The sequence below is a fragment of the Chenopodium quinoa genome, unplaced genomic scaffold (genome assembly GCF_001683475.1).
Source record: "Chenopodium quinoa cultivar QQ74 unplaced genomic scaffold, ASM168347v1, whole genome shotgun sequence".
Lineage (NCBI taxonomy): Eukaryota > Viridiplantae > Streptophyta > Magnoliopsida > Caryophyllales > Amaranthaceae > Chenopodium > Chenopodium quinoa.
Genome location: NW_018743212.1, coordinates 3,654,477 through 3,665,310, shown reverse-complemented (window position 1 = coordinate 3,665,310; position 10,834 = coordinate 3,654,477). Strand labels below are relative to the sequence as shown.

The 10,834-nt window shown below is 35.8% G+C and overlaps 1 protein-coding gene and 1 pseudogene across 2 annotated transcripts; one reads left to right on the top strand and one right to left on the bottom strand.

Moving 5' to 3' along the window:
* Nucleotides 1-205: 205 nt before the first annotated feature.
* Nucleotides 206-5,367, top strand: LOC110734477 (annotated as a pseudogene).
* Nucleotides 5,368-5,467: 100 nt separating this feature from the next.
* LOC110734476 lies at nucleotides 5,468-9,260 on the bottom strand. 2 transcript variants are annotated; one of them, XM_021914639.1, is made up of 11 exons: nucleotides 9,149-9,260; nucleotides 8,817-8,878; nucleotides 8,680-8,738; nucleotides 8,536-8,593; nucleotides 8,400-8,436; nucleotides 7,501-7,593; nucleotides 7,367-7,419; nucleotides 7,186-7,246; nucleotides 6,888-6,970; nucleotides 6,567-6,800; nucleotides 5,468-5,968 (listed from the first exon to the last, which is right to left on the bottom strand). In XM_021914639.1, exons 2-11 carry the CDS (start codon nucleotides 8,856-8,858, stop codon nucleotides 5,813-5,815), a joined length of 876 nt encoding a protein of 291 aa, XP_021770331.1. In that variant the 5' UTR covers nucleotides 8,859-8,878; nucleotides 9,149-9,260; the 3' UTR covers nucleotides 5,468-5,812. The 2 variants fall into 2 exon arrangements, with proteins under 2 accessions (XP_021770331.1, XP_021770332.1); XM_021914640.1 differs by having other exon boundaries at nucleotides 8,817-8,875; nucleotides 9,149-9,257.
* Nucleotides 9,261-10,834: the final 1,574 nt, after the last annotated feature.

Genomic DNA, 10,834 nt, shown 5'->3' with positions numbered 1-10,834 from the left:
TGTTGTGAACCATAAAGTATGAGGTAATAGTAAACTTATTTGTTTCTTTACTTATTTAAATGTATCAATTTCCTATTTGTTTGAATCGTTATTTATTTTACAGTGATATTTATATATTATGGAATAGTAACAAATTCAATTTTACAGTGGTTTTAAAATATTATGGAATTGTAACAATGATATTGACATGGAGGAGTGACTTTGTACTGGGTATTGACTACTACGAGTAGATATTATTGAGGCATCTATTTCGTAGCTTGTTAAATTGCATAAAATTTTTAGTTTTAATGTTGGTTATTTCATAGCATCATACGTTTATTTGCAGTATCAAGTTTTGATATATGGTATATATTTGACGAACTTCAAAGAACGTAAAATATGTATTAAAAAGGCAAAATAGATTATTATTATCGGAGAAATTCTAACAACAACAGAAACACCCATAGCAACTACAAAAGAAGAGGAGTAAAAAAAAAAAAAAAAAAAAAGGACTAAGATTAATTGACCCTTAAAGCTTAAAACTGACGACCCTTAAGGTGTAAAACAAACAAAGGTAAATTTAAACGCTTGCGATAAACAAAGTGAAGGAAGATTGTATGAAGTTCCATCTTCAATCCTTGATAAACCAACGCCTTTGTAATTTGAAAAAGGGTATATAATTTAATTCCACCATGTGTGTTAATTCTAATTCTGGAAATAAGTTGTAAATCCTCCTCTTCCTCATTCCATCATGTGTGTTAATGAGGTATTTGATCCCTCTTGATAATGGCCGGTACCTCATAGGCACACTCCAGTTGCAAATATCACAATCCATTAATTCTTCAAAGCAGTGATGTTTTACCCAGCAAGTAGCTATGTTGATTCAAACGAGATCCCTGCAACAAAATGATTCAAGTTAAGTATACTCTACATCTAAATTGTCATTTATCCTTTGTCCTACCATCTCATTATATTTATAGTTCAATGACATCAGATTTAGGAGGTGGAAGATCTCGTTTATCTTTGGGTAGATATGCTCTTTAAACATAAGATCCCAATGACCGAAGTTGTTCTTCAAGAATTTGTTTGAAGGCAACATACAATAAAAATATTTAACAGTGTACTATCTCAGCAAAGTCAAAATTCAACACACTAACATACAAAGTAATAAACAAATTATTACAAGTCCTAAACTTACCAAAAGCTACAAACATATCTAGACTTGAAATAACTTGTCAAAGTAGCTAACTTCTCCTCCAAGACTATGTTAAGCATCAACTTTATAATGTTAAAATAATCTACAATAGTAAAATAGACTTTTATTACATGATCTTGAAGATTATAAATTCAAACCAAATTCTACAAAGAATTCTATCTACAACAAACTGTTTATTTTCATCAGAAAAATGGATCCTTTAATACTAATCCTCATCACCCCTATAATATTTTTGGTTCTATATTCTTTTACTAGAGTTTTATATTCACTTTGGTGGAAGCCAAAATGGTTGGAAAAGAAACTAAAGCAACAAGGTATAAAAGGCACCCCTTACACGTTTTTAACTGGAGACATGAAAGAATGGGTGAAGCAAGTAGAGGATGCTTGGTCCAAACCAGCCAACCTTAACCACCAGATCGCAGCTCGTGTCGATCCTCTCACTCATAGTATTTCCCAGAATTATGGTATGTGAGTGACTTGTGTCTATCCAATTTGTTAATCTTTCTAAGAATGACAATATAATATGTAGTAGGTCTTTGCAAGAGAATATAGTTGCTACAACTATCGTACGAATTTTAGGATCTTACAATTCTACGATCCAAAGAAATATGGTGGATTTGAATCCTTGTTTAAGTCTTGTGTTGTGTCATTACTTATGAAGTTCTATGTTTATAATATCATTACTTGCAAAGTAAAGAGTCAACCTTTCAGAGACCAGGTAATAATCTAGCATTTCATCCATAATTTTGTGATAATCAACTTCTTTGACTCTTTCTAATTTTATTACACTACCACTTTCAGATTATATATGTAAGAAAGAGACCTAAGCAAAGATAAAATGTACATGCAGTTCAAAAATAATACACCTGCCCATTTTTGTTGTAAGTTAAATAGAACTAAGATAGCAATTGAGGCAAACAGTTGAAATTTGCTGTAAAATAACAGTTCAATATAAGATTGGGATTGAACATGTTTTATGAAAATAGGGAAGGTATCCATGTGCTGGGCAGGCTCAACGCCGAGGCTGATTATCAAGGACGCGGAGATGATGAAACAAGTGTTAAGTAATAAGGAAGGTCATTTTGAAAAGCTATACATAGACCCCTAACTCTTATTCATAACTGGGGGTCTTACCACTTTGGAAGGTGAAAAGTGGACAAAACACAGAAGGATCATCAACCCTTCTTTCCATATAGAGAGGCTAAAGGTCTGTTCATAATACTGTTCTTCCTATTTTTTTGCTTCAGAGGTCTGATTCTGTCATATATTAGTTCACTTTAGAACATGGTACCTGATATGGCCGCTGCTTGTGGTGAGTTCATCGAGAAAAGGAAGAACTTGGCTGGTGCTGAGGGAAGTTGTGAAGTTGACATCTGGCCTGAGTTTTAGAATCTGATAGCAGATGTAATTTCGAGAACAGCGTTTGGGAGCAACTATGCAAAAGGGAGACACATTTTTGAGCTTCAGAAGGAGCTTTTGAATCTTGTGATAGAAGCAATGCAGACATTGTACATTCCTGGTCTCAGGTATATCCTTTTAGTGCTTCTGTAAGTTAGTGTAAAGGGAGAACAGTTCATGATAAAACAGGATTAAATTTCCTGCAGATATATTCCTACTAAAAAGAATCGGAGGAGAAAAGAATTAAGATGATCACATCAATGCTCACAGATGTGATCAGGAAAAAGGAGAGTGCTGTCAAAACTGGAGAATCAAAGGCGGATGACTTGCTAGCCTTGCTTCTGCAGTCTAATCAACACAGCAATGAAGCAGAAAATGCTACAATTCTGAAATAAGGCGGGTTAACCATAGAGGAAGTGATTGAAGAGTGCAAGCAATTCTACTTAGCTGGCCAAGAAACAACCGCAAGCTTACTTAATTGGGCTACGATAGTATTAGCTATGCATCCAGATTGGCAAGAGAAAGCAAGAAAAGAAGTCATAGGAGTTTGTAGGAAAAACTCTATAGATTTCGAAGCAACTACTTACCTCAGGACAGTAAGTTTGTCTTATCAGATTGTATTTCAATTCTAAGAGTTATGTCTTAAATAAATAATGCTCTAAACTTTATGATATGTAAGATATAAAAGCGGTTAAAGAATATTTTCCTCTCTGGTACTTTAGGTTAATATGATACTTCTGGAGGATCTAAGGCTATACTCACCTGTGATTGCCCAATACCAACATACTTACAAAGAAACCAAACTTGGAGACTTCTCATCCCAGCAGGAGTTGATGTCACACTTCCTACACTACTTATCCATCATGACCCTGATATCTGGGGAGACGATGTGGATGAGTTCAACCCAAAGAGATTTTCTGAGGGAGTTTCAAAAGCATCCAAAGATCAACTCGTGTTCTTCCCCTTTGGATTTGGTCCAAGGACTTGTGTTGGTCAAAATTTTGCTCAAGTTGAAGCGAAGGTGGCTTTATCTATGATTCTACAGAACTTCTCCTTTCAGCTCTCCCCATCCTACAGTCATGCTCCCCACACTGTTATGATGCTTCAACCGCAGCATGGAGCTCATATTATAATGTATCCTTACCATGCTCAATAGTTCAAAAACTTTAAACATTAGGGTAAATGTAATCTAATAATCCCACCTTTAGTCGGTCTTCCATAAACAATCCCACCTTTTGAAATTCCAGAAATAATCCCACCTTTAACATGGATCTTCCATTAACGATCCCTGACCGATTGAATCGTTTTGGTAACCGGTTTTCTTAGGTTTTATGACACGTGTCGATGTTTAATAGGTTTATTCTATTTTTTCCATAAAAATAAAATAAAAATAAAAAAAAAAAAAAAAAAACCACTGCCGCATCCCTTCCCGGCAACCAAACTCAGGCGTCATCATCGCCCCTCCACATCACTGTAGCAGCCGCATTCCTTCAATTCCCCGGCAACCCAACTCAGGCATCATCTCTTCCCCGACAACCCTAATGGGCGAGTGATTGATTCAATCATCACCACGCATCATCATCACCACACGTGTTTCTTCTTGGTAGTGCACTTCATCATCACCACGCATCATCAACATCTTTCATCAATGGTTTAATTAAGCTCAATCATGGCAGTTGTATTGATTCAATTTCATTCATACCGTACAATTTCACAAGCGAAATATGGTTTTGGGTGATGATGTTCAGTTCATGTGGGGGTTAGGGTTTCAAATGGGGTCGGGTTTCAGCTAAGGTGAGGGCGGGGTGGGGCTGCAGCCAGGGGAAATGGTTGGGATGGTGGATTGAACTTGCCGCGGCGAAAGAATTCATGGTTGGTGGAGGAATGCGTGGGTGTTATTAGGGGGTTGCTGGTGGAGGAGTGCGTGGGTGTAAGAGGGTTGCAGGTGGAGGAGTGCGTGGGTGGTAACTGGTAAGGGGTTGCTGGTGGGGTTTTGTGAGGGTTGTGCCTGGTGCTGGGTGACTGGTGGTTGGTAAGGAGTGAGGAGTCGAGGAGGTAGTGGTTTGGGTGGCTCGGGTGGTAAACAGGGAGGGAGGTGGGAGGAGATGAATTAAAAAAATAAAAAAAGTTTGACCGGTTTAACCGGTAATAGGTCAAAAGGATCGTTAATGGAAGATCCATGTTAAGGTGGGATTGTTTCTAAAATTTCAAAAGGTGGGATTGTTTATGGAAGACCGACTAAAGGTGAGATTATTATATTACAATTTTCCTAAACATTAAACAAGCTGCAACTTTGTTATAAATCTCCTACCATGTGTATTGTATACTAGTGCTTTGATGTTGTCATAATCTTACTTTTATACCTACGGAACTAGAGTGTACCCGTCCTATACGGAATAATACAAGTCTTTTTTTTTTCAAATGTGCAAAGTTGATTTTGAAAGTATCTTTTTTTTTTTTTTTTTTTTTCCTGATATAGTATGTGGTAGTTAATGAATAGTTTTGGGGGATAAGTGGATCACAATGTTGGAAGTTGTTATGTGAGAAATTGAGGGGATATATATTAATTGATATTTAAATTTTTCTTTCTTATATATTAAAATTAAAAAAATATAAAAACCTATTACATTCATGGATTTACGAAGACCAGTGCAACCAAGAAAGGAGGAAGTGAAAGAAATGCAGCATTATGAAGACTCAATGAGTGATAAGACTCATCCTTTGTTATAATCGCATCAATGATATCATAGTAATATAGTACATGTATCAACAAGTTAACTGCATCCACACATTGCTATATAGTCAAGGAACAGAACCAATTTACAAGTAAGAGTCTTAATTGGACTATTAAAATTTTTAGCAAGAAATTTCACATGAAAAAACTGAAAATATTCATTCAATAATTATATTTTGTTAATAATGTCAAAATTTTACATCATTTCAAGCACAGATGGCCTTTAAATGATGTTAAGTACACTTCCCATTGTCTTGTAATTGCAACTAATCATGTGAAGAAAAAAAAAAATTGAGCAAAAGGAACCTCTCCCTTTTTCATTGACAGGTTCTAAGAAAAGGCTTTTTTTTTTTTTTTGGTAACTATCATTGAAGGAATTATAAGGTATGGAAAGCAGACTTCTAAAGACCTTTAATGTTTAGACTGTATATTCTCTTTTCTGTAGACTATCAGATCTAAGTACTCCGTATCTTAAAGCTTAACCATTAGCAACCTAAGTCAGCAAATTTATCCAAAATAGAGTCCACATCGGGAGTTAGAATAGCACGCTTATTGAACTCCCCAACAACACAACAATGCTTCTCCGCAGAATTAATAGCCACAACATCCTGGGCAAATGTACAATCTGAACCAAGGCTTGCCTGCAACATAAAGTTAAACCATAAAAATGGGATCTCAATGCAGTGAAAACTATTGGGAAATTAGATGGGGATAGGACGAAATTCTCTAGAGCAAAGTAAAAGAACAATCACAATGCAGCAAATGTAGGCAACTTTACATTCCAAGATATTTTAATTTAAACATAGAGCAGTTCAATCCAAATACTGATGAGAGTTATGACAATAGAGTTATGAGAGTTGCTAGTGGGCAATTTAGCAATGAATTGTTTTAAGAAGGTTAAATGAAATAACTTGCTCTTTTGTCCTTGTTGGTCAACTGATGAGTTTTCAGTGGACATCTAAACAATTGCTATATAACATCAAGAATTCAACAGTGATAGAAGCCATAGAAGCCCCGTGCATTGAGTGGTTGTTATAGCAATCATATGTTATACATGATGTAAAGAGTAAAGGCAACAAAGGGGACGTTCAAGTTGTACAATCCAATTGAAGTCAAAGGCATAACACAACCGATTCAACCACTTAAAAAGAAAATATACCATCTCAGTTTTTATCTTTGTAGCCAGTTTAAGGTTAGACTCACATTACAACCATTTAATATTTGTAATTTTGTACTTACATCATAAAGGGTATCTCCAAGCTTAAGCTTCACAGCACCACTTTTGTATATCAGCAATTTTCCCATGACACCTGCTTGTAAATCTTTTAATCCAGCAGCCTTCTCTATGGGGTTTGAGCCACTTGGTGTTTTTGAGCTGCTGGTTGAATCTTGGCCTGTAGCTGAAGTTTGTTTTGTCATCGGGATAGTCGTTGGTAGCTGAAAAAACATCATCCTAGGCTCAGAATTTTCCTCCTGCCATGAAAAAGTTCAGACACATTATGCAATCTGGAACTCTATTGTTATAAATTCACATCACGTGGAGCTATTTTTAATACTCACCATAAGGCCAAGCTCCATCGCTGGGTTGGACATATTTTCGTCAAAAGTAGACACTTGCCCAAATTCTTCTTCATTAAGGATATCTGAAAGCAAGAACAAGTTGAAAAATAAAAAAAATATTAGAAATTAAAAATCTAATTTCATCTGTTGCCAAAACAACCAGCAGCAGAAAAGCTTTTACATAGAGAAGAGTTATGCATCTATATTTGACTTAAAAACAAATTACATTGAGCCACAAATTGATGGTACTCCAAAATTCAAAATCATTAAAAAAAAAAAGTCACATGCCTTGACATACCTGGATTTCCAGAATAAGGCCTTCGAATTGGAAGAGTTACAGGATAATAGCTGTAATAATTCTGTGAAAGCACGTAAAGAATCAATTACGGTACAATGAGTTCAACACAAAGGAAAATGGCAGAAAAAATTAAATGAGAGTAGGGTGATGAACAATTTGACCCATTAATGAAAAAACCTACCCATGGTTCTTTGTATTCTTTGTTCTCTCTCAGGTTGGAAAACCGAGCTTTATCTGGGTTACAAAAAATTTCTTAGGTTCATAGTAGTTTAAGGAGTGAAACCATCAAAGTAATTGCTCACAAAAATAATATACCTTGATGCCAAGAATTATTTCCATTGGAGGCACTGAATTGAGTACTGGGGATTGATGAACCATACCCAAATGCAACTCGCTGAACAGGCTCTGCTGCATACCAAGAAACCAAGAGGAAACTTCAGGTGTTATTAAAAATAAAAATTAAAATAAAAGTTTTAAAAAAAAAAATCCTTAAAGATTATTGACTAAGAACCATGTCAATTCACAATTATCCCGTTCATCTCAAAAAGGCAAGAATTTTCTCTCCAAATAGGCAAATAGCAAACAAATATGCATGCATCCATGTAGGGATCAACAATAAGAGTTAAGAAAAAGAAAACTTAAAATTAGCAGTATTTCAAACAGCTTCCATCTAACCACAGTCCTCTTCCTTGTTTAATGAGACACAATGACAACATGCATAAGCGGGCAGCCAATAAGCTGATAGCTTGATTACATTAAGCTTACTTGGCTATGGTCACCGTTTACGATTATGATTCAATCCCTAGTGGTATTTCTCTCCTATAACATGGGGATGAGGAGTAGCAGGTTGGTTGGGCTTAACCCACTTATCAAAGGATATGGTCCCTTATAAAATTTACCTAATCATTAATGAAGCCTTGGAAGATTAGGGGTCCACTCCTAGTCCTTAGTTCCTTACCTACCAAAAGAGGGAGAGAAAGCTCATGAGGATATATTTTTTTTTTTTTTTTAAAAAAAAAAACAAAATTGAGTCAAAACAATGTAAACAACATATAAATGCTAACTTGACCAAACAAAATTTGTTAGCTTTTAGGATTCTTCAATGAAATGGGTAATTTTGGTACTCTTGAGCATTCTTGATCATAATGCTCATGTGCTTGACGCTCATATCTTAGATGCAGAGCAAGGAGTAAAGACTCAGAAAAAAAACTCACATTTTTTATTAATCTTAGGCTTCGCTGTTAAGCCATCCTATAAAGGAAAAGCAATAGATTAGAACAGGAAAAATTTGCTTACATATAATGATGACAGAAGATGGGGAAATAGATGTTCAATGGATATCAGCAAAACCTGAAAACGTCGCACTAACTCTTTTGCCTCAGCAGTTTCAGCATCATCAATCACTTCACTGGAAACAAAAGACATTAATTGGCTATATATACACTGCAGAGTTAGTCCCCCGAAAACCACACTACTAAAGCAATAACACCATACGTTTTTGCAACAGCAGCTTTTGTTGCTTTGCGTACTGGAGCTTTTGGTTGAAATCTCACCTACAATGAGAAAGACACATATTATAGAAAAGCCTAGGAACAATAAACGTGTTTGTGATGAAAGAATGAGATGTAAACCTTTCGTTGTGCTGGTTTTTGGTCAAACGATGCTGGATTCATCACAGTTCGATTTTGAACTACTACAAAGATAAAGCCGTGAGTTAGTCACAATGGGGTTAGCGACGAATTCGCTGTACAGGCCCGTCCCTGAGGAAGGGCAGGAGGGGCGGCAGCCCTGGACCCAGGGAAAAGAGCTCTGATTTCACAGTTGAATCCTAATATTTAGTGTTGTGCAATACATTAGCAACCAAATTCGATTCAATTATCTCATAATTTTAGTGATACTTGATTCAATTATCTCATAAATTTAGTGATATTTGATATGATGATAACAAATACAAACAACTTACCTCAAAAGCTGCTTCAATGGAGGATACAAGAACTAAATTCAACGGAGAACGGCAACTGCGCTTCAATGGAGCAATTCAATGGGTTGGACGCCTTGGATCCCTATTAAAAGCCATGACCCATAACCCGCCACAATTATTAATGGGTTAGATCCGTCTAATAAATAAATGAGCCGAGTCTTTATACGATCGTCTAATTATGGGGCATGACAGACTTTATAAGGGTTTAGAGTAACCTGTTTTAAAAGGTACGGATTATTAGTTTATCTTTGCACTTCCATTTCTCAAATACTATCTTCACACACTAAAGCTTGTATAATTTGTTTGTAAGGTATTTTTTTTAAAAAAAAAAAAAACGGTTGAAATTACATTTATTAAATGAGTTTGTAACAAACGAAAGGAAAGTATGATAACATAAGTCAATTACAAATTATCATGTCTTAAATGTGGTTATGATGAGTTTTTCTAAAAAAAAATGTGGTTAGGATGACTCTTTTGTCGTTGCCATTATGACAAATTAATTGTGTCATGTGAAGTGTGAACTATGCAATTGTATAGGTAGTGTTACCTTTGCGGTTTTAACATCAACTGACGGTCACCTACATTTTATTATAAATGCAGTTGCAGACTAGCAAGTCTAGAATTATATAAGTTAGTTAATTGTATGAGTTGGTTAGTGCTTTGTGTAAAACAGAAAATTATTAGTGAATAACTTTGAAAGTGACAACTTTAATACCTTTTTTTTTTTGAAAAAAAAAACCATATAGATCAACCAAAGAAATTTCCAAAATGCGAGGAGGGATTACATCACTCCACACCCATTGCCCAAACTCCCATGATTGAAAGTAAGTCAATTTGTGTGCTACATTATTACCCTTCTTGCTTTACAAAAGACCATGAATCACTAGTAAAATTAATTAGATGAAGAAAAATAATCTAGAATAACCTTTATAATCAAATGAAAGGAACTGAAGCCATACAAAAGCTTCCTCATTGCCTCAATCACCACCAGATTATCACTCTCGATCCCAATGCAGCTCATACTCTTGTGTCTCGCAATCTTCATGCCCCAAAATACGGCTTTGACATCTGCAATCTTAGTCTCTCATTTTTCACTCCAATACATCGTAACTCCCCAAAGCACCACCCCCTCACTATTCTTGCATACTACACCCAGCCCCGTCCCCACCTCCCCCAAAACACCAACTTCAACAATAATTTTAACCACACCAGATGCCGGAGGAGACTCGCCCACATAGACACTCTTTCCACCCCTCCATTCCCCATGTTATTCAACTTTTGCAACTCATGACCCTTGGTATTAATCTTCAAAGCATAGGCAACAATTTACTCAACATTCGGATTTTCAACCTCAATCATCCATTCGTTCCTTGCGCCCCACATAACCCAACACATGTTAAATAAACTCACCATATCCTCTTCAAAATTACCAAAACAGTGCTCCCACCAGTCACCCAAACTACAAAGAGAGTGAGACAAAACCATAGATTAATTGCGCTTACTCCAAATTGCTTAGGCTAAACTGCAATCTTTTAACGCATGCATGACAATAGATTTTTCTTCTCTCTGGCAAACACCACAAGCTAGTAGCCAGGGCACAAACTAGCTACAAAAAAATTAGCTTTAAAATCTTACGTGGCCTAAAAAGTTAATTTGCTAATTAGCTTA

Excerpts from the sequence above, each read along its gene's own strand:
- LOC110734476 (XM_021914639.1), bottom strand. The coding sequence starts at position 8,858 with ATGAATCCAGCATCGTTTGACCAAAAACCAGCACAACGAAAG. Across the intron at positions 7,420-7,500 it reads AAATAATTCTTGGCATCAAG|ATAAAGCTCGGTTTTCCAAC; the intron begins GTATATTATTTT and ends TTTGTAACCCAG. Across the intron at positions 5,969-6,566 it reads TTGGAGATACCCTTTATGAT|GCAAGCCTTGGTTCAGATTG; the intron begins GTAAGTACAAAA and ends TTTATGTTGCAG.